The sequence below is a fragment of the Xenopus tropicalis genome, chromosome 8 (genome assembly GCF_000004195.4).
Source record: "Xenopus tropicalis strain Nigerian chromosome 8, UCB_Xtro_10.0, whole genome shotgun sequence".
Taxonomy (NCBI): domain Eukaryota; kingdom Metazoa; phylum Chordata; class Amphibia; order Anura; family Pipidae; genus Xenopus; species Xenopus tropicalis.
In genome coordinates this window covers 128,515,002-128,539,075 of record NC_030684.2, presented here as the reverse complement: position 1 = coordinate 128,539,075, position 24,074 = coordinate 128,515,002, and the positions used below count along the sequence as shown (strand labels likewise).

The 24,074-nt window shown below is 42.8% G+C and overlaps 1 protein-coding gene and 1 long non-coding RNA gene across 2 annotated transcripts; one reads left to right on the top strand and one right to left on the bottom strand.

The window, feature by feature from the left end:
- Window positions 1-566: 566 nt before the first annotated feature.
- LOC105948235 lies at window positions 567-13,913 on the bottom strand. Its single transcript, XR_001171652.3, has 2 exons — window positions 13,216-13,913; window positions 567-710 (listed from the first exon to the last, which is right to left on the bottom strand). It is a non-coding gene; the product is annotated as an uncharacterized LOC105948235 (long non-coding RNA).
- txnip (thioredoxin interacting protein) lies at window positions 13,341-18,019 on the top strand. The gene is made up of 8 exons (XM_002938464.4): window positions 13,341-13,581; window positions 14,315-14,387; window positions 14,501-14,648; window positions 14,963-15,065; window positions 15,438-15,694; window positions 16,018-16,177; window positions 16,276-16,427; window positions 16,541-18,019. The coding sequence occupies exons 1-8, from the start codon at window positions 13,341-13,343 to the stop codon at window positions 16,571-16,573; spliced, it is 1,167 nt and encodes a 388-aa protein (XP_002938510.2). The 3' UTR covers window positions 16,574-18,019.
- The last annotated feature ends 6,055 nt before the right edge of the window (window positions 18,020-24,074 follow it).

The window sequence follows — 24,074 nt, the reverse complement described above, 5'->3', positions numbered from 1 at the left end:
GCAATTGGTCTTCATTTGAATTACTTATGTCTCTTTCCAGCTTTCATATGGGGGGGGGGGGGGTCACTGACAGCTATAAAACTATTTCTCTGTAAGGTTACAGTTTTATTATTATTGTTATTTTTTATTACTTATCTTTCTATTTAGTTCTTTCCTATTCATATTTCAGTTCCTCTTTTAAACCACTGCCTGGTTGCTAGGCTAATTTGGACCCTAGCAACCAGATAGCTGCTAAAATTCTGAACTGGAGAGCTACCGAAGAAAAAGCTAAATGATTCAAAAATCACAAACAATATAAAACATGAAGACCAATTGCAAATTGTCCCAGAATAGCATTTTCTCCATCACACTAAGGGGAGCCATTCACTAAAACTCTTGTTATGCGACAAAACAATGACAAATCTAAAAGAAAAAGTAACGCCATCTAAAACCTGTTGAGATCATGTAGACATCAATGGCAGATGTCCCTTTTACAACTGGAAGATCTTTCTTTGCTTCACGGTTTTAGTGGTTTTCTGGGTTTTCTTTCACGCTGTCATTTGTTTGACAATACGAAAAAGTTGCAGTTTTTGTTCGACGATTTAATTTTAATTAATTCGCAGCTTTGGAGGTTTTTTTCTGGGTCTTTTTTCATTCATGCCTTTTCCATTTGGATCTTTTGATAGATGACTGCCATTCATGGAAATGAAGTTATTCGTGGTTTCAAAAACCTAAAAAAAAACCATGAAAAACTGAATGTTAGTTAATGGGGCCCTAAAAGTTAATTTAAAGGTAAACCCCTAGTTCAGTTTGGGATTTAAATGTTTCATTCACAAATGCAAAATGTTATGAACATGCACAGACAATACTGACAACAGTATTTGCACCCATACATGCCCCTAGCAACGGGTGGCCATACTAGGGAACCCTTGAACCCCTGCCTGTCCGGACCTGGCGTTTGTACAGTTTTACCCTAGCTAGTTGCATTCATGGATGCAATTGACCTGCACCAAAGGAAGCTAATGGAGTTATTGATGCTGCACACACTAAAGTTGCACCATCTCGGCCGGAAATTGGGCACTGCAACTGAATTCACATTTTTACCCCCAGTCTTACTCTGACTGACATTTACTTGGGCTCCAAGGGGTAGCTAAGGGCATCCCTCCCAAATCTCTCCAAACTGGCCTATAGTCTGGAGCACCCCTCCCAAGGTTTAGGGTCCCACTGAGAGGGGGGGCAGACCCTCAGTTTAGGGTCCATTGCTTATGACTTTTAACAGTACCAGTTGGTCGCACCAATAAAATATTGTTTGGTTACGGAATCATATGGCACTAGGAATTCCCAGCATGCCAAGCAGCATGACTTAGTTGTATGCTGCAGTTAAAAATTCATCCACAGATTTGAGCAAGTACTGCCAGCAGTTTTTTTATTCTGGTCCAATGCTTGCCTGGTCCAATGCTTGCCTGGTCCAATGCTTGCCTGGTCAAATGCTTGCCTGGTCCAATGCTTGCCTGGTCCAATGCTTGCCTGGTCCAATGCTTGCCTGGTCAAATGCTTCCCTGGTCGAATGCTTGCCTGGATAACTAAGCAATGACATATGGAGTATATATCATACACAGGAGGCATTACTGAGCAGGACATACACAGCTATATAGTAACATGTATCTGAGCTGTGTATGAAGCCCAGCTGGGATCTGCAGCCCATATGGGATCTCTTGTTCCTTTCTATAGAGGAGGCTGTGGTGGGACACTGCCCGGAAACTCTGTCTGACTCTTTCTCTATGAACAAACTGCTAACTCATCCGCTGCTACAGACCTTACGCAACACTGCGCTTCCTTTAGATCAACAGCTATAGCCTATAAACACCAACAGTGACACATGAATTACTAGTTAATAGAGACAGAGATAGATGATAAATAGATAGATAGCGATAGATAGATAGATAGATAGATAGATAGATGATAGATAGATATAGATAGATGATAGATAGATGATAGATAGATAGATAATTAGACAGATAGAGAAATGTGATAGATAATCGACTGATTATTAGAATAAAAGGAAAGATAGAAAGATAGATAGATAGACAGACAGAGAGATAGTTAATTAGAGAGATAACAAGATTATTCGCCCGCGAACAGGGAGATTTGTCGCGGGCGAATAATCTCCCCGTGTGCCAGAGCCCTTAGACAGATATAGAGATAGAGAAATTGAATAGATGATCAATGATAGATAGATAGATAGATAAGCTAAATAGATAATTAATTAGAGAGATAAAGAGATAGAGAAATGTAATAGATAATTAGATTAAAAGGGAGAGAGCGAGAGAGAGAGGGTGGAAAGAGAGATAGATACTAGATAGATAGATAGATAGATAGATAGATGATAGATAGATACTAGATAGATAGATAGATAGATAGATGATAGATAGATAGATAGATAGATAGATAGATAGATAGATAGATAGATAGACAAAATGAGGGGTAACCCACCGAGGCCACACCTATTTCCAACAAGGTTACTGTATGTTTCAACTAAATTCCACCCATTTCCTCTTTTTGGCCTTTTTGTCTCTCCTTTTCTCCTCTCTTCTGTATAGAGGGCAATGGGGGAAGTCTGGCCAAGCAACAAAATGGCTACTTATCATGGATCTGTCTGTTTAGCCCAAAGGCAATGTCTGGACTGATAGACTCATGTGCCCTTCTCTGTTTCCAGCTCATCTGATAACTCCTCCAAGTCATCATTAGTAGGCAGTTACATGATGGGATTTATTTACTGAGCATCCAGATCAGATGTCAGCCGCTCAGCATGTCTGTATGTGCAAAATTGTGGCCCCCTCGGGTATAGCCCTGCTGCCCAACTGCATTGCTCATTGTGTGGCCAGTAATGTGCTTAATGTGAGTCAGGCATGGCACTATTCTGTTTCACTTTCATTTGGGCGAATGCTTCTAGTGTGAGACACACGGAATATTCCTTATGAGCCATAGATAATTATACCGTGCCAGTAATGGGTAATACAGAAACAGTATTATGTTATACCTTCACTGCCTAACAGTTCTTCTTTCCACATTACATGGGTGAGTAGCACCCCCAACCTTGCACACCCAAGGGTGTGAGAGTGGAACTATAGCAGGGTGACTGTTACCCCAATGTTTCTATATATCTGTAACCTTGTTATGGGCTAAGGGGGCCCAGCCTGAAGGCCAGTTAGGGGGGGATTTAGGGTGAGTGCTTATTTGTACCCTGGGTACCCCTGGAACTATAGCAGGGTGACTGTTACCCCAATGTTTCTATATATCTGCAACCTTGTTATGGGCTAAGGGGGCCCAGCCTGAAGGCCAGTTAGGGGGGGGATTTGGGGTGAGTGCTTATTTGTGCCCTGGGTACCCCTGGAACTATAGCAGCGTGACTGTTACCCCAATATTTCTCTAAATCTGTAACCTTGTTATGAGCTAAGGGGGCCAGCCTGAAGGCCAGTTAGGGGGAGATTTGGGGTGAGTGCTTATTTGTGCCCTGGGTACCCCTGGAACTATAGCAGGGTGACTGTTACCCCAATGTTTCTATATATCTGTAACCTTGTTATGAGCTAAGGGGGCCCAGCCTGAAGGCCAGTTAGGGGAGATTTGGGGTGAGTGCTTATTTGTGCCCTGGGTACCCCTGGAACTATAGCAGCGTGACTGTTACCCCAATGTTTCTCTAAATCTGTAACCTTGTTATGAGCTAAGGGGGCCCAGCCTGAAGGCCAGTTAGGGGGGGATTTGGGATGAGTGCTTATTTGTGCCCTGGGTACCCCTGGAACTATAGCAGGGTGACTGTTACCCCAATGTTTCTATATATCTGTAACCTTGTTATGAGCTAAGGGGGCCTGAAGGCCAGTTAGGGGGAGATTTGGGGTGAGTGCTAATTTGTGCCCTGGGTACCCCTGGAACTATAGCAGGGTGACTGTTACCCCAATAATTCTATATATCTGTAACCTTGTTATAAGCTTAGGGGGCCAGTGTGAAGTTCAAAATCAAATTTAATCAGGGATTCCTGGCACTTATAGTTCAACAAAAGCTGAGGTCAGTAGACTGGACCTACTTGATATACCTTTATTTATATAGCACTACGTATGTACACAGCGCTGTATAAATTAGGGTTGGAAAGCCTGTTTTGCCCCAAGCTAAGCCAACTAAAGACAGCACTGATAGCTGTGAAACTTAAATGGCATTATAAGGAATCACAGGATGGGGCTTGTGATGAATTCCTGTTCGTGCTGCAGGCAACCATACACAGTCATACTATTAGTATCACGCAAACAAGAGTTTTCCAAAAAATAGATGCTTTGGAGGAGGATCCCTGCATATTCCCTGAGTATACAGTGAAACATATTAACAAAATTCCTCACTGAAAGGGGTCACGTATAATTTGGGCACAATGTAGGGCCATAGAGATTGCACCGCATTGTCTGACTGGGGCACCTGGGGCCCACCACAGAAACCGCAAGCCCCCCAAATATTAAATATTCATTGTCCCCTTTAAGTGAATGTGAGGCCTAATTTATTAACTGGATTTAATATACGCATTTATATACACATATATATTATTTATACATTTTATTTGCTATAGTTTTCCATGAACTTTATGACTGTATTCATTATGTATTGTTGCATTTCATTCCATTGAATCCACTTTATTTTATGGATGAGTTCATTCATACTATCCATCTCTTCCTTCCCACCGCGTAAAGCAATTCATTGGTCTAAGTGGCTGCATTAGATTAGACCTGGGCAGTTTTCCCAGTGATAGTGCTGGATCCTGTGCCTCCAGTAAACTTACACTCTGTTTCATTCCCCTGATTATGAGTTTGGTATTTAGCCAGGCCTGACACTTATTTGGTTTAGAAGGTATAGAAGGCTAGCGGCTGAAAGAGAATTCACTCTTGGAAAGTCTAATCTTGTCAGACATGGGTACCCTGATAGGTTGGACCGGCAATGGGCTTGGACTCAAGTAGCCCCCAACTAGTGGACTACGGCCGATTGAAAAGCATTGACATGGAACTGCCATAGATTTGCCATTACGTTTGTCATTTAGTTCAATGGAACTCACCTGCTGTTTCTTATCCAGCAGAGAATATTCCCCACGAGCCATAAGCTTTACTTGCCCCTTGTTACACTAACCTAAAGTCTCAAACTCTGTACATCAGGCATCCCCAACCTTTTATATCCATGAGCTACATTAAAATGGAAAAAGTGTTGGGGAGCAACACAAGCATGGAAAAAGTTCTTTGGGGTGCAAATAAGAGCTATAATTGGCTATTTGGTAGCCCCTATGTGGACTGGCAGCCTATGGAAGGCTCTGTTTGCCTTTACACTGGGTTTTATGCAACCAAAACTTGCCTCCAAGCCAGGAATTCAAAAATGAGCACCTTTTGTGAGGCCCCTGGGAGCAACATCCAAGGGGTTGGTGAGCAACATGTACCTCCTGAGTCACTGGTTGGGGAACGCTGCTGTAGATGGGCATTGCTTTTCCCATGGAATTTCTCATTATCAATATATCTCTAGTACACGGTAGGACTGGGCTGCTGTTGTTGATATGGCTAACAGGAGCTCCGCTGCTCACACTTTACTACTTGACTTAGCAGTACACTGCATTTTTTCACACTAATATACTATTTTTCTAGAAATTGCCAGCACGGGGTATTTTTTTTTAACTGTATGGGCCAGTCAGGTTATGAAATTCCCAACAATGACAGCCATATACTTTGTTGGCATGTAAACGTATATATAGAAAGTTATTTAACAACTTGGCAGCCAGCCCTTTCCCATGCACAAGCCCCCTACACGCCTTCATACTTTCTGTCATCATGAATCACTGGTACTCTCCGAAGGGACTGTCATTAGCTAAGGGGTCTAAATATGTACCTGACAGTGCTTAGTTAATATTTAGTTCTGAGCCAAATATTAAACCCCCCACCCTGTGCATAATGGCATATCTATCTATCTATCTATCTATCTATCTATCTATATATCTATCATCTATCTATCTGGAGTGTTATCGCTGAAGGGGATATGTGGCTGGATTAAACCAACAAGTAACTGCAAATATAAAGGAAACATACACCTCACAACATGATAGAAATTAAGCAAGAGTCTTCTGGAGCCTCTTTCGACCAGAGGAGTTATGCAATGCAGGATCCCCGGCAGTTACTCCAATGTTTAAAGGGGGCCTACACAGTAACAGGGGGACATTTAACTTTTTTTTTTCATCCCATTCACACAATGTATACAATAAGTTTCTACATATAGCACAGTTTTGATGTTGGTTTGTTCTGATTTAATTTTATTCTCAAATGGAGAGAAATTCTATTCAAGGAGCACTAGAGCTATTTGCAGATAGGTGGCGCTGTTCCCCATATAATGGCTTCAGTTCTGGCAGGATTGAGCGTGCATACACTACCCCAACCTGCATGGGGGAAAATTTCCTGCTAATAATACTCCAAACTAAACAAACACTCACAGAAAATAATCTAAACAAATCACTTCCTCCTGTACTTACTGATTCTTGTATAAGCAAAGCTTTAAACTATCAGTAAGCTTGTCTAAAGATACAGGATAGAAATAACTGGCCCCATCCAGTGCTGGTTTCTCTCTGTAAGTCTGACTGTGGGGAAAGCAGCATAACAGAAGATTATAAAGAAATGCCATTGTGACTCCCAGAGCTAAGGGTGAAGACACACAGAGCTACAAGTAGCAGCTACTTTTTCACGGCTACACCAGAAAATACCCTGCCATAGACAATACTGAGAATTGACCCTGCTAAAACACATGCAGAGACAATTATCAGTAAATGATCAGCATAGTCTATTTTAGTAGCCACGACAAGTAGCTGCTACTAGTAGCTCCATGTGTCTTCACCCCAAAGGTGGCCATACACAGATTTAAGATGACAATTTGGACCACTCTGAGCAAGTTGACAGCATATCTGCTTGTGTATGGGGCCCTCAGAATGGCCTCAATCGGCGCCAGTAAATAGCCAGTCTTCTGACTGTATCACATCCGTTTTTAGCAACATCTGCCCAAATTTAGCCCATGTATTGGTCAGGCAGGCCAGTTTGAGGGCCCCATACATGGGTAGATAAGCTACCAACTAAGTCTGAATTGCTCAAATTGTTAGTTTAAATCTGCCTGTGTATAGCCACACACTGTGAGTGTGTATTGTAAGGCAGGATGGTGGCAAGGCAAAGGGCTGTCACTGTGGCATGGTGTATAACAAAGCAAGATGGTGCCAGAAGGTAATGCCAAGGCAGGTGTAACTATGGTATAGTGTGTATATAGTAATGCTGATGCAGGGCATATTCTTTGGGAAACATGCTACTGTAATGGTAGTGACAAGCCTATGATAAAGTGTCAGATGGACATAAGTGTTTAATAAAAAAAAATATTTTTTAATTTTAAATTGGCCTGTTGCCCTTTTTCTTTTGGTTCTATGCTAACAGATTGTCCGCTCCCTTGAGCTGAGGGTCTGGGGCTGGAGCACCTGGGCCATCCTTTCTACTTTAGTGAGTCTTTTACAGTTTATGGATGCAAGATTGTCAGCCATGTTCACGTGTTTGATGGTAGTGACAAGCCACATTATAACGTTGTAGGAGGCAGTGACGGGTTTGGGCACTTCTGCTGAATGTACCCCAGCAGAGAATACATCCCGTGTACCATAGCCCTAAAGAAAAACATTGTTACAATATCATCTCCACACTGCCTAAAGTCACAGGACTCTCGCATCATGTGTATAGCAAAACACAACAGTATCAGTGGAAGATGCTGTAACAGTGACATAATAGTATGTATTAATAGGCAAAAAAGCATCAAGGGATAAAGCTGGAACTGTGGGACAAAGAACTGCATGGGTCCAATCAGACCTGGAACCCCAACCTGTCACCCACTGGAACTGAGGGACAGTGCGTATAATGGCACTGAGGGACAGCGCGTATAGTGATGGAACTGAGGGACAGCGCGTATAGTAATGGAACTGAGGGACAGCGCGTATAGTAATGGGACTGTGGGACAGCGCGTATAGTAATGGAACTGAGGGACAGCGCGTATAGTGATGGAACTGAGGGACAGCGCGTATAGTAATGGAACTGAGGGACAGCGCGTATAGTAATGGAACTGTGGGACAGCGCGTATAGTGATGGAACTGAGGGACAGCGCGTATAGTGATGGAACTGAGGGACAGCGCGTATAGTAATGGAACTGAGGGACAGCGCGTATAGTAATGGAACTGTGGGACAGCGCGTATAGTAATGGAACTGAGGGACAGTGCGTATAGTAATGGAACTGTGGGACAGCGCGTATAGTGATGGAACTGAGGGACAGCGCGTATAGTGATGGAACTGAGGGACAGCGCGTATAGTAATGGAACTGAGGGACAGCGCGTATAGTAATGGAACTGTGGGACAGCGCGTATAGTAATGGAACTGAGGGACAGTGCGTATAGTAATGGAACTGTGGGACAGCGCGTATAGTGATGGAACTGAGGGACAGCGCGTATAGTGATGGAACTGAGGGACAGCGCGTATAGTAATGGAACTGTGGGACAGCGCGTATAGTGATGGAACTGAGGGACAGCGCGTATAGTGATGGAACTGAGGGACAGCGCGTATAGTAATGGAACTGAGGGACAGCACGTATAGTAATGGAACTGAGGGACAGTGCGTATAGTAATGGAACTGTGGGACAGCGCGTATAGTGATGGAACTGAGGGACAGCGCGTATAGTGATGGAACTGAGGGACAGTGCGTATAGTAATGGAACTGTGGGACAGCGCGTATAGTGATGGAACTGAGGGACAGCGCGTATAGTGATGGAACTGAGGGACAGCGCGTATAGTAATGGAACTGAGGGACAGCGCGTATAGTAATGGAACTGAGGGACAGGGCGTATAGTAATGGAACTGAGGGACAGCGCGTATAGTAATGGGACTGAGGGACAGCACGTATAGTAATGGAACTGAGGGACAGCACGTATAGTAATGGGACTGAGGGACAGCACGTATAGTAATGGGACTGAGGGACAGGGTGTATAGTAATGGAACTGAGGGACAGGGTGTATAGTAATGGAACTGAGGGACAGGGTGTATAGTAATGGAACTGAGGGACAGCGCGTATAGTAATGGAACTGAGGGACAGGGCGTATAGTAATGGAACTGAGGGACAGCGCGTATAGTAATGGGACTGAGGGACAGCACGTATAGTAATGGAACTGAGGGACAGCACGTATAGTAATGGGACTGAGGGACAGCACGTATAGTAATGGGACTGAGGGACAGGGTGTATAGTAATGGAACTGAGGGACAGGGTGTATAGTAATGGAACTGTGGGACAGTGTGTATAGTAATGGAACTGAGGGACAGTGTGTATAGTAATGGAACTGAGGGACAGTGCGTATAGTAATAGGACTGAGGGACAGTGTATAGTAATGGAACTGAGGGACAGGGTGTATAGTAATGGAACTGAGGGACAGTGTGTATAGTAATGGAACTGAGGGACAGCGCGTATAGTAATGGAACTGAGGGACAGCGCGTATAGTAATGGGACTGTGGGACAGCGCGTATAGTAATGGGACTGTGGGACAGCGCGTATAGTAATGGAACTGAGGGACAGCGCGTATAGTGATGGAACTGAGGGACAGCGCGTATAGTGATGGAACTGAGGGACAGCGCGTATAGTAATGGAACTGAGGGACAGGGTGTATAGTAATGGAACTGAGGGACAGGGTGTATAGTAATGGAACTGAGGGACAGCGCGTATAGTAATGGGACTGAGGGACAGGGTGTATAGTAATGGGACTGAGGGACAGTGTGTATAGTAATAGGACTGAGGGACAGGGTGTATAGTGATGGGACTGAGGGACAGTGTGTATAGTAATAGGACTGAGGGACAGGGTGAATAGTGATGGGACTGAGGGACAGTGTGTATAGTAATAGGACTGAGGGACAGCGCGTATAGTAATGGAACTGAGGGACAGTGTGTATAGTGATGGAACTGAGGGACAGGGTGTATAGTAATAGGACTGAGGGACAGGGTGTATAGTAATGGAACTGAGGGACAGTGTGTATAGTAATAGGACTGAGGGACAGCGCGTATAGTAATGGAACTGAGGGACAGTGTGTATAGTGATGGAACTGAGGGACAGTGTGTATAGTAATGGAACTGAGGGACAGCGCGTATAGTAATGGAACTGAGGGACAGCGCGTATAGTAATGGAACTGAGGGACAGTGTGTATAGTGATGGAACTGAGGGACAGCGCGTATAGTAATGGAACTGAGGGACAGTGTGTATAGTGATGGAACTGAGGGACAGGGTGTATAGTAATAGGACTGAGGGACAGGGTGTATAGTAATGGAACTGAGGGACAGTGTGTATAGTAATAGGACTGAGGGACAGCGCGTATAGTAATGGAACTGAGGGACAGTGTGTATAGTGATGGAACTGAGGGACAGTGTGTATAGTAATGGAACTGAGGGACAGCGCGTATAGTAATGGAACTGAGGGACAGCGCGTATAGTGATGGAACTGAGGGACAGCACGTATAGTAATGGGACTGAGGGACAGTGTGTATAGTGATGGAACTGAGGGACAGTGTGTATAGTGATGGAACTGAGGGACAGCGCGTATAGTAATGGAACTGAGGGACAGTGTGTATAGTGATGGAACTGAGGGACAGGGTGTATAGTAATGGAACTGAGGGACAGCGCGTATAGTAATAGGACTGAGGGACAGGGTGTATAGTGATGGAACTGAGGGACAGTGTGTATAGTAATGAAACTGAGGGACAGCGCGTATAGTAATGGGACTGTGGGACAGCGCGTATAGTAATGGGACTGTGGGACAGCGCGTATAGTAATGGAACTGAGGGACAGCGCGTATAGTGATGGAACTGAGGGACAGCGCGTATAGTGATGGAACTGAGGGACAGCGCGTATAGTAATGGAACTGAGGGACAGGGTGTATAGTAATGGAACTGAGGGACAGGGTGTATAGTAATGGAACTGAGGGACAGCGCGTATAGTAATGGGACTGAGGGACAGGGTGTATAGTAATGGGACTGAGGGACAGTGTGTATAGTAATAGGACTGAGGGACAGGGTGTATAGTGATGGGACTGAGGGACAGTGTGTATAGTAATAGGACTGAGGGACAGGGTGTATAGTGATGGGACTGAGGGACAGTGTGTATAGTAATAGGACTGAGGGACAGCGCGTATAGTAATGGAACTGAGGGACAGTGTGTATAGTGATGGAACTGAGGGACAGGGTGTATAGTAATAGGACTGAGGGACAGGGTGTATAGTGATGGAACTGAGGGACAGTGTGTATAGTAATGGAACTGAGGGACAGCGCGTATAGTGATGGAACTGAGGGACAGCGCGTATAGTGATGGAACTGAGGGACAGCGCGTATAGTGATGGAACTGAGGGACAGCGCGTATAGTAATGGGACTGAGGGACAGTGTGTATAGTGATGGAACTGAGGGACAGTGTGTATAGTGATGGAACTGAGGGACAGCGCGTATAGTAATGGAACTGAGGGACAGTGTGTATAGTGATGGAACTGAGGGACAGGGTGTATAGTAATAGGACTGAGGGACAGGGTGTATAGTGATGGAACTGAGGGACAGGGTGTATAGTAATAGGACTGAGGGACAGCGCGTATAGTGATGGAACTGAGGGACAGTGTGTATAGTAATGGAACTGAGGGACAGTGTGTATAGTAATGGAACTGAGGGACAGCGCGTATAGTAATGGAACTGAGGGACAGCGCGTATAGTGATGGAACTGAGGGACAGCGCGTATAGTAATGGAACTGAGGGACAGTGTGTATAGTAATGGAACTGAGGGACAGCGCGTATAGTGATGGAACTGAGGGACAGCGCGTATAGTGATGGAACTGAGGGACAGCGCGTATAGTAATGGAACTGAGGGACAGTGTGTATAGTGATGGAACTGAGGGACAGGGTGTATAGTAATAGGACTGAGGGACAGGGTGTATAGTGATGGAACTGAGGGACAGGGTGTATAGTAATAGGACTGAGGGACAGCGCGTATAGTGATGGAACTGAGGGACAGTGTGTATAGTAATGGAACTGAGGGACAGTGTGTATAGTAATGGAACTGAGGGACAGCGCGTATAGTAATGGAACTGAGGGACAGCGCGTATAGTGATGGAACTGAGGGACAGCGCGTATAGTAATGGAACTGAGGGACAGTGTGTATAGTAATGGAACTGAGGGACAGCGCGTATAGTGATGGAACTGAGGGACAGCGCGTATAGTGATGGAACTGTGGGACAGCGCGTATAGTAATGGGACTGTGGGACAGCGCGTATAGTAATGGAACTGAGGGACAGTGTGTATAGTAATAGAACTGAGGGACAGGGTGTATAGTAATGGAACTGTGTATAGTAAGGCAAAACAGTCTGGGGCCATGAGGTAATCCCAGCCAAACTATCAACTCCAATCCCTCCCATCATTGCCAGGGGATGCTGGGAATAACAAATCAGCAGTAGCACCATAAGGGCACTTGTACAGTACCTACAGTACCCCTTTGTGCCACACGCTTTTACAGTGCCAGGTATAACAGTGCCAGGTATAACAGTGCTGCATGGGGTCAAATTGACTTACACCCTGTTCTGAGCCGGAGGGCAGTTTCAGCCCTTACAGTACTTTATCTATGTTGCGATTCCGTTATACACAGGTGCCACACAATGACATGACTACCCCATATAGACGAAACCAGTCGCAACAGTAAACAACCCCCAGAGCCAGCGAGCCCAGTCCTACACACACACCCCAGCCAGCGAGCCCAGCCCGCCCTGACTAACAGCCTAAGGAATGAGCCGCAGGCCCCGCCCCCTCCGCACTCCTTGCCGCCGCTTGCATGCCCTGTTCACGCGTTGCCGTACGGCTCCCATTGGCTGGCCTCTCCTGTGACATCATTCCGCCGGCCAATGGCAGCTGTGTGCATGAGGTGAGCATGGGGAAGCCGTCGGGATACACGAGGTGGGCGGAGCTAGAGCGCAGAGGCGGGGTTACGTTGGGCTATATCAGGCTGATTTCCTGGTGTTGTTTACAACCTGTAGGTTGGAAAGTGTGGGACCTGCTAACCAGTGCAACTCTGTGCAGGCTTAGAGAGATCACACACTACTGAACTGACACTGAAGTGAAACTAAAATTCTTTGCTTGTTTGTGTGATCCTTACCTAAGGACTATTCTTCATTGCTTGCAATTCCATTGGACTCCTCATTGCCAAACAGGTTGCCCCCTGCAGCCCAACTGTCTTCTCAGGCTTCTTAGTTGCCCATTGGAATAGAACTCATTGTCATCATGGTTGTCTTCAAGAAAGTCAAGTGCTTCGAAGTGTCCTTCGCCGACCCGCAGAAGGTGTACTGCGGCGGGGAGAAGGTAACCGGCAAGGTCCTGGTGGAGGTGGCCGAAGTGACCCGGGTGACAGCCGTCAGAGTGTTGGCTTGTGGAGTGGCCAAAGTATTGTGGTCCCAGAACTGCAAGCAGGAGATGGAGTACTTGAGATTTGAGGACACCTTGCAGATGGAGGAGCAGCCTACAGGTGAGAAGCAATGTTGGGGCCAAAGGTGGGAGGGAAAGATGGAGGTACTGTGAGTAGTTTGGAGGGTTGTTTATCTCTGCATTGCTGGGTTGCCTGATGCTTTCAAAGAGCATTACGAGCATGATAGGAAGTGGGTTTGTAGTCCCTTTAAACTGCATGACGGCTATGAGGATGTGGCTCTTTATACCCGACGACATACCCCTTTGCGTATGTTGATTTCCTATCTGGTGTCCCTCTGTGCTTGGTGGCACTGTAGTAATAGACTCATTAAATGCACCGCTATGGTCATTAAATGCCCCGCTATGCAGTGTCCCTGTAAGCATCATCTGGACTTGAATTTGGGACTTGGCAAATATTCCTGGTATGCAGAGCCTGCTACTGGAAGTGCTGTGTCCTGCGATCCTATTGCACTGGCTCAGTACTGTAATGCACACTGTATGTGAGAAATATGATGCTTGTGTGAAAACTACAGAGGCTATTGGCAGGACATCCCGATCTGCACTGGTGCACGGTTGCCATGGCAGGGTGTGTTAGTTTCAGATCAACCTATTGGATTCAGTCCATATCGTACTGGGAGATTAATAGTATCTTATAAAGAAGATTGTCCTGTCCCTTTCTGTTCAACATAAGGCAATAATGCTACACGCAGTTAGCAATTCAGCATTTTGTGATTCCTTGACAAAACTTTACCAAGCTATAACTTCATTTCTGTGTCTCTTGTTATCTTAAATAGATTCCGATGGATCTGTCATTATGAGGCCAGGCAACTTCTATGAATACAAGTTCGGTTTCGAGCTGCCCCAAGGGTAGGTATCCTGCTTTTATTAAATGTAGCAATTACATTTATCTGCTTGTGTTTTGTTTTTTTGTCTGTTTTATTTTTGTATATCAAGTCTTATGGTCCTGTATCTCTTTGCAGTCCTTTGGGGTCATCATTCAAAGGAAAGTATGGTTCTGTGAAGTACTGGGTTAAAGCTTTCCTCGATCGGCCATCCCATCCTCCCCAAGAAGCACAGAAGCACTTTCAAGTTGAGGACTCTGTGAATGTAGACACTCCAGATCTCATGGTAACTATATTTTATATACTAAGTCCTATAGATCTTATAGTTATGTGCAGTCATAGAAATAAAAGTATTCAATGGTAAAGTTACACCTTATTGTATAAAGTTGCAATACCCAGTTGCAGGTAGTCTTGCATGCTTGGATTATCTGAGGAGTGATCTCCTGCCCTTTCAGCACTCATTATAGGTCAGGTTCATTGACAGAGCAGCTAATGAGTTTATAGATTAGCCCCAGGGTCAGAGGGTCAGAGCAGTAGCTGGTGTCCTGTCTTTAGCAGCTCAGTAGAGCATCACTAATCTTGTTTGTTTCTTCCTGGCAGTCACCAGTGTCTGGCAAAAAGTACAAGAAGATGACGTGCATGTTCATTCCTGATGGCCACATCTCTATGAGTGCCTGCATTAACCGCAAGGGATTCTGTGAAGGTAAGGTTCTTTGTTTAATGTAGATACAGAATTTATGTTTGTATGTTTGGATACTTGTGTACACAGAGCTGTACATTAAAATTATACACTGATAGAACTGATGGGGGATCAATGCAATTACAGAATATAAATAACTACAACAATATATATTTAAGCATTAGCTCAATGGGGCAGGTTCCTCCATTCATTTGTCTCTAACCATCTAAATGATATGTGGTACATATGTATGTATAAGGTTTCAAAGAAGACTCCAAAAAACCTAAATTAAATAAGGTCAGAATTGCAGGTAGAAAAGACAAAATGTTGCAGACAACTAGTTTTTGCATAAAAAAAATGGCTTCCCTCTCAACTAGATTTACCCTTCTTTTATAGGTGAAGACATCTGCATCTCTGCTGACTTTGAGAACACTTGCTCCCGCATCGTTGTCCCCAAAGCTGCCATTATATCCAAGCACACCTATCTGGCCAATGGCCAGACCAAAGTCTTCACTCAGAAATTATGCAGTGTGAGAGGCAATCACATCATTTCAGGCATGACTGACTCATGGAGAGGGAAGAGTATCCGTGTACCTAAAATCAAGCCTTCCATCTTGGGGTGTAACATCCTGCGTGTTGAATACTCCCTGCTGGTAAGTTTTGGCTTAAGTCAGATTGGTTGTTGCAATGTCATCTAGTGTAAATGGAAGTGTCTAGCAAGAAGTATGAAGCTTGCTTAAGTCTACCAACCCATGACAACTCCAATCAGATGGTTCCTTTATTATTTTAACCACCCTAGACTATTCAGAGCTAAATGATGGTTGGTTTCTGTGGGTAACCAACTGAAAGGAACTTGATCAGCATAACCCACCAAGATCTTTGATATGATTACTGAAAAAGTCAAGTGAGAGTAGAAAGGGAAATAAAATCCAGTGCATTGCAGTGATAACTTACTACTCTTCCTTTTACATTGCAGGTCTATGTCAGCGTCCCTGGTGCCAAGAAGATCATCCTCAACTTGCCCCTTGTCATAGGCTCCAGTTCTTCTGGAATGAACAGCCGTACCTCTAGCATGGCAAGCCAGGCCAGCTCTGAGATGAGCTGGATTGAACTGAACATCCCAGGCACCCCAGAAGGTGTGTTTCTTAAAATATTGCTCTGTTTATTGTTCTTTTAGACCAACGTGTTGTATTCAGACTAAAGTCTTATGCATTATTCCTGTTATTTCCCTCAGCTCCTCCAGGCTACCTGGACATTGTTCCTGAAGATCACAGACTGGAGAGCCCCACCACTCCATTGTTGGATGATTTAGATGGAGCCTGCGACAGCCCTATCTTCATGTATGCTCCAGAGTTTAAATACATGCCCCCCCCAACCTACACAGAGGTAAGCTTCTTCTATTGATACTACTTGGCTTGTCCACTTGAATTAGCACAACTTAATCTAAAAAATGAGATGGCTAACCTTTGGCTAAACTATTTGTATTTTTTCTTCATCAGGTTGATGTCAACAAAAACACATGTGTGCAGTAAACCGAAAAGCAGAAACCACCAAGGATGTTCATTCTTTTATGTTTAAATTCTTCACTTGACTACTGTTACACAGTGGCCATGTGGTAGCTGTAAGTGGCCTTTTCTTCAAGGGCTTGGTTCAGGAGCTTGAACCAAAGACAAGGAAAGACTTTCACACTTGCCTTAAACCTGCATCGCCTGATTAAGATGTGCCATGAAGATAAAGAGCGGTCTGCTTTATGCCCTTTGTGGGCAAGAATCTGTGGCCAATGGTGGATATGAGGACATTCGAACACACATAGTATTTGATCACTGAGAGCACACACAAAGACTGATAATTAAGCAACACCAAACTGTTAATGAGTCTGAATGGTGTGATTCTTACTTTTCCCCCTCCCTGCCCTCTTATTTATAAGCAAGGGTCAAAGGATTTCAAATGACTATAGAATGCTAGTCTACCTTTTCTACTGGTGCCTTATGAAGTAGGGCTATAGAAGTCACGCCAGAAAGCATTCCAGCGAGGGCATTAACTCAGAGGACAGAGATGGATAGTAACTTTACTGGCCCTTTTGATATGTTGAAGGGTTTAATTATGTAAATGAGGTGATTAAGAAAATCATGAGAAGCTGGCATTAATATACCCTACAAATGCAATCCCGCAATTATGTTTTCCGAATCCAATAACCTTCTGCGTGTATATCTCTAAAAAACAGGATATGCATGCTGCATGATCCTTTATATATTAACATGCAAAAATGTTGTCCTTTTTTGTGACATTTGTTAGTATTCTCCTGTTAGAAAACAGTGTTAAGTATTTTTGTTTTTCTTTGTAAAGCACTTTCTAATTATTCTGTGGAATGTTTAAGCTATTATAAAAAATTTTTGGGGGGAGGGGGTTGGGCATATGTAACCACTACAGAATGGCTTCTCCTTTATATTGTTCAGGTCTTAGGGCAGGTTTCACTGACCGTCCAGCTATAGTGAGCTAAAAAATATTCTGATTCTCAGCCTGTTGCATAACAGTGTCTTAGGGGGCTTTTGTAAAATTGCAATGATCTCCGGAAAATGATCAGCTTTAATTGTGACATCACTTTCTCAGTCTGTACAATGATTTAAGATGTTTGAAATCTACTGCAGATCTTGAAAGGAAACGTCACCATTAATAATATCTGCCTTTGGGACACGCATGAAATCATTTTTGTTATCGTCCCGACTGGCAGCTTTTAGTTTCACTGTATAAAGGGCTATTTTTATCTCGTTAGTCGACATACAGTATTCTGTAATGAAATAGAAAAAAAACGCCAGTCTTTCAATGCACTTAAGCCTAATGTTGCTGCCTACTATGCTATTTTTAGCTTTCCTAAAACAAGGCTTCCTTTTGCATTGATGTATGAAAATGTGTTTTTGATTTTTCCGCCCTTCCCTGTTCGAACATTCTTGACCTAAACGTTTGCAGACTTCTACTTGTATTGCAGATTCTTGGAGCAAGCACTTAATCTCTTGTACTGTAACTTAGCACTGCAAAACTTCTGTGTTTCCTTGGGGAATGTATGCTTGCACCGAGGAGGGTTTTTTTTTTTTTTTCTTTTGTAAGAGGAATATTCATTGCTGTTTTTGTATATCAGTTACAAAGATTATTATTATATTTTGTACTGTGAAATGTTGCCTGTTTAAAGGCAATATTTATTTTTTAAATAAAGATAAGAAATATATAAAAAAAAAAACTTGATTTGTTTATGAATGAATGTTGGCACTAAGTGTAATTATCTAACATGATTGGATTTCCTCATGTAATCCACGCTAACGTTACAATCCTGGCTCTTGCCAGTTGGCAAGCGTCGGCTGTGTTGATGCCATCATGTAAAACAGGTGGCAATATTTGTCTAGTTATAATGTAAGCCAAGGTTAAATCTTACATTTATTTCATGTTATTGGAGGAAAACCTGTAAATTGCACTCCGAGGGTTTAGTTTATTCTTTATCATATTATTAAAGCTGGCCATACATGCACCAATATAATCATAGAAACAAGGAGATTCATACAGTTTTCCTGTCTGGTAATTGTTAATTGTCAATAATACAATTTCTGTCTAAATGTTAGTTTTAGATTGTTGCGTTGAAACAATATCCGAATGTTCGTCATAAGAACTAAAATCTGAACGTATATGGCCAGCTTAAGTCTGTGAAAGCTAACCTAATACCATGAGCTATCTGGGACAGAATTAACCAAAGCGCTTTATACCTGTCAATGAAGACCCCAAACATCCCAACACTATAGTGGAACCTGGGATAGTGTGGTTTCTAAATAATGGAGCATTTTGGTTGAGAAAATACCCTCCTTATTTGTATGCAAAGCAGAAGGAATTCTATGGAGTAGTCCAGGATCACTCCTGACATCAGTTAACATGGAATATTCTAGGGTAGGGTCTACAATCTTTATTACCTGTAAGCCACATTCAAATGTTAAGAGATTTAAGGAGCAATACAAGCACTACAATAGTTTCTGAGGTGCCAGATAGAGGCAGCAATTTACTATTTGATAGCCCATATGTGGACTGACTGCCTACAAGAAACAGCACACCTGGATTTAATGAACCTAACGTATGTAACAAACTAAACGTATGCACCTATTTTGAGGCCACTGGTTGGGGACAACTGCTCTCTGTTCACTGGCCAGTCTGATTGCATGGCTTTCACCAGTGATCTGGTCAATAGGCTAATGAAATGCTGTATTATTACTGGCTGTTGTGGGCAAATATGCTACAGAGTGGAATGTGTGCTGTCCATGTATATAAGGAAGGTTTGCCTATGTGTGCACAGGCCTTTAGAATATGTGTCATAAGCTACATTGTATTTGCCATTGTAAAATCCACTATATTCTTTTACAGTGCTGACTGATAATTTCAGGTCACACTTCAGTAGCACCTGGAGGATGCTAGTAGTTATAACTGTGCAGTCTGGCATTAGAAGTCTGCAGAGGAACTGGACCCAAAACAAGTATTAGACTGAATCTGTTAAAAAAACAAACAAACAGAAAACTCCACTCGGGATACAGGTCATGGTCAGACTGGTGAAAATGATGGCAAATCCATTAGATGCAAAGTCAAGGCCAGCCAGTGCTTTAGTTTAAACTCAGGAGGCATATCCAAGGCCAGGGCAAGCAGTGGGGATTAAGTGAGGCTTTAAATCGAGATCAACAACCTAAAACAAACAGCAACCAACAATTCAGACATAGCTGCAAGCAAGGCAAGGATGCCTGTGAAATAGAGATGATGCTGAGGTTCTTGGCTTGGTTTAAATTCCTGACAACTAAAAAATTGTTCCTACTATGTATTTAACTCGTCTACAGCTTCATATCATTTGGTATCCTTACTATCATAGTCTAAAGAAGCCTTCATTTTTGTTACATGGGTTCCTCTCTTCCCCAAATAAGTCTTCTCTTTACTGCTACTAAAATATAATTTGTGATCAAAGTGTTTCTTCAGTTGTTTAGACCACTGAAACTTGGCTCCTCCAGACACAATCAGCAGCTTATCAGCCCAGGAGGAACTGTCTGATCCAGATCTGACCAAAAATAATGTCCAGATATATGGGGTTGTGTAATAAAAGACAATAAGTTTGCTCAGAAGCAGAAACCCATAGCAACCAGCATGAATAATTTACTGGTCAACTGTTTAAAAGCACATCTTATTGGTTTTTATGGGCAAACTTAGTGCTTTTTATTACATATGAGGGATATTTTAGTCTGGTTTGAAAATCCTGCCCTGCATGGTCGGCATTAGAAAGCTGATATAGTCATCTCCTGACAGGTCTTATTAGTCCCGATCATTGGCCCGATAGCCAAATGATCAGTCCATCCCAATTTTACCCAGTGCAATTATTATTATTAACATTTATTTATAAAGCACCAATATATTCTGCAGCGCTGTAGTGCAATGGCAGCAAATTGGGGAAAGAGTGTATCTTTTTGTGCATGATCACTTTTAACCATAAGAGGAATAAACGTTTACTAATACCATTCTGTCCAATCAGGGCAATGAGCATTGAAAGTAATGTTCTTCATGCAACTCTGTAAAGAGTGGAGTTGCCATCTTGACCTACTTTTGCCATCTTGCCCTACTGTCTTTTTCTATTATGCTTACTATACCCATTCTACTTGCTTACACAGTTTGCTTAGTGAGGCTCCACATGAGAGTGGTCTAGGACAGTTACCGCAGACTCGGTTTTATATTCTTATCAAAAATGATCTCTTAGTGTTCCCCAGTCTGGCTCTTGGTATCAGTAACACATTTAGTACTGTTCAAAAGCTGCCAGATAATCACATGTGGGGCAAATCACTACATCTATTGTCGTTCCTCAGTTTTACTGAATGTTTTGGTTGACATGTATAATAATGGCCAGACCTAGTTTTGCCCTTACCTTCTGGCTTGGATCTTGGAAAAGCAGTGGTTACTGCTTACAAATGACTGTTTGAGCATTTGCTTGGCAACAAAAACACAGTATTCATGAAGGGATTGAGTCAGAAGGGACGGTTCAGGGGATCTGCCATCAATAAGCTAAAGGGCTTATGAAGTACTTTTGGGCAGATTTGCTTCCATACACAAACACTTAGCAGTCAAGCTTTAATCAGTCTAGTGCACTTTAAGCACTAAAAGCAAATATCCAGTTGAATGGACTGGGGACAGGGCACAATGACCAATTGCCCTACTTTCATTTTTAGTGTTTGCTGAGTTAAAGTGCCAGTCAGAGATAAGATTCACTAGAAATCTCAAAGATAATCAATAGTGCAAACCATACTAAAGTATCACAATTACATTGAACGCTGGGGTTATAAATCTTTAACAACTAGCATACAGGAGTTCAAGTAACATATATACAAACCAAGAAAAGTGTTGGAAAATGAAGACAACTAATCCTTCATTGAACCAAGTGTGAAACTATGTGCCTTGCTCATTCTTCATAAAAAAAAGCCATCAGTGTGGCAATGTGATTGAAGTGGTGCTTGCAGTAAAAATAGTGAGGCATTAGAGCTGACACACAAGGTGCTTAACAGGTGGCTCGCCCTCTTTCTGTTATAAGGCATGCATTTAAGGGTGATCTTTCTTGAGCAAGCAGATACTGACACTATCTGACACTCAACATGGCCCTAACAGTGAGTTTGTGCCCAGTGAGTAGACACTGGGAAATATATCCACTAGCATTATGCAATGTGCCTCTGAACATCCTACCCAAAATATGTCCATGGAATTCCTATTCCATTAAGGGCAACTCGCTACATTTCTTCAGTGGTCTCCTTGCATGTTCCTGGTCGTCTCCTCCGCTCCTCTCAGAGCCTCCATCTTTTTATACGCTGCTCCTTACCTCTGGAACTCTATCCCTGAATCCCTCCGTAGGGAACACTCACCCACTCTCTTTAAGAAAAAGCTCAGCTGTTACCTTCTGGAGCACTAAGGGCAAATGCCCATACCTGGTGCACTCTTACCTTCCAGTTTGTGCCTGTATATTACCCAACCACTTAGACTGTAAGCTCTACGGGGCAGGGGCCTCCTTCCTACTGTGTCTCATACCACATGGCACTTATTCCCTGTGCATTTATATATATTTATTGTATTTATTTATTATAACACTTGTCCTCCCTGTGTGTAATTCTGTATACTGTAAGATTGTACAGTGCTGCGTACCCTTGTGGCGCTTTATAAATAAAGTTATACATACATACATACAACAATCATAGCAAATTCAACCACAGCAGCAGGTAAAAAAAATAACATCTATTCTGTAGTTGAACATGTGTTACTATGGAAGTATCTTGAGTAATAATAAAAAATAATAAATAGCCTCCACTGTTTTTTTTTTTTACCAGACAGTAGAAAAAAAACAACAGTAAGGATAGGTCCTAGCGAGCAGTGGCTCGATCTGTGAAACCAGAGAGGAACAGATGGCTGGAAGCTTGACATGAGGTGATATCTTTCCTAAATTAAGATGTGTTACTAAGAGACTGCTCATAGGAAGGCCAATAATTCTGCTATTGCAGGTCAGCCAACTGTGAAGCAGAAACAAAATCTCTCATGAAAGCAAATATTAACTTTAGAGACATTAATGGGTTTTTTCCTCTTTTAAAGGCTTTTTTTTTGGGGGGGTGGGTGAGATTTGCTCCACATGGTTGATAATACATTATCAACCATGTTACTGTTGTTAGTCATCTTTGTTGGTCTTATAAGGAACTATTGTCTGTCTTCTTCCATTGCTTCCTCTCGCTTTTTAGGAATGATCTGTATTGTGACCCACAATGGCCATTCATGTGATATAACTGGGAACCCAAAGGGCCAAATTTTATTCAGATTTGGCTCTCCACTCAGGTAGCCAAACTGGGCAAAGAATTAACCATTTGGCAAAGCCAAAGTTGCATGAAGTTGACCTGATGGCAAAATTGGGTATGGGATCACTTATATAGAAACCCGTTATCCAGAAAGCTCTGAATTACAGGAAGAATATCTCCCATACGCTCTATTTTAATCAAATAACTGATTTTTTTTAAAAAATGATTTCCTGTTTCTTTGTAATATTAAAATGGTGCCTTGTACTTGATCCCAACTAAAATGTAATTTATCCTTATTGGAAGAAATCAATCCCATCAGCTTTATTTCTAATGACAGAAAGACCCCTTTAATTGAAAAAACCCAGCTCCCAAGCATTTTGGATAACAGGTCCCATATTTGTATTATAATTTTCATAAACATGTTTTTTGCAAAATACTTGGGTTTTCCTGGGCAACCCTTTCATCTTCAATTTTCCATCCTGTTTTTTACATCCCCTCCTTTAAATATGGGACTTCCTGTTTAGTCTCAATGTTTCCACGTGTAATTTTATTTCTTACTGAAACCAAAAGCTTCCATTTCATTCTAGCATGATCCCTTCTCATCTGTTTTATCATTAGACCTTTTGTTTTTGCTTTCTGTTTCCGAATATATCCTTAGCTCATTTTCCTTGCCTGTGGATTCCGGGAAAGCATTCAGTTTTTTGCATGGATAAATGTGCAGCTGATCAGGTGTTGAGGACATAAAATCCCCTTCACAAGTTGCATATAGGGATTCTTTCCTTAGTCATCGTAAACCCCCTTATTTTCTGGGGCCCTGAATAGAACTGTCATAGATAAATGGTTATTCCAGGTCCTGGGAATGTAAGGATGAGCAGTCCATTGCACAAGTAAAGTAGAGGGCTAACTTGCACTACGGTAGCACTACGGTAGCCCAACTTCCTATTTTAGTTAAGAATTTTATATGCAGTATTTTGACTTGTGACTTGTGTTTCATAGCTCTGAGTGATGGTTGTTCTAGCCCTATAAATTATCTAACCCTCTAATTGGAGTTAAAAGTTACCTATAGCATTTTACTGCTCTGGGTGGTTCTAATGTTTGCAAATGCTCCAAGGCTCAAACTGGTTATAGAGTGTCACAATTGCCCAACAGAAATGTCCCTTACAATGTGTGTCCAATGTGTATCGGCTAAAATCAGTGGTTTGTG

Excerpts from the sequence above, each read along its gene's own strand:
- txnip (XM_002938464.4), top strand. The coding sequence starts at position 13,341 with ATGGTTGTCTTCAAGAAAGTCAAGTGCTTCGAAGTGTCCTTCGCCGAC. Across the intron at positions 14,388-14,500 it reads GGTTTCGAGCTGCCCCAAGG|TCCTTTGGGGTCATCATTCA; the intron begins GTAGGTATCCTG and ends ATCTCTTTGCAG. Across the intron at positions 16,428-16,540 it reads CCCCCCCAACCTACACAGAG|GTTGATGTCAACAAAAACAC; the intron begins GTAAGCTTCTTC and ends TTTCTTCATCAG.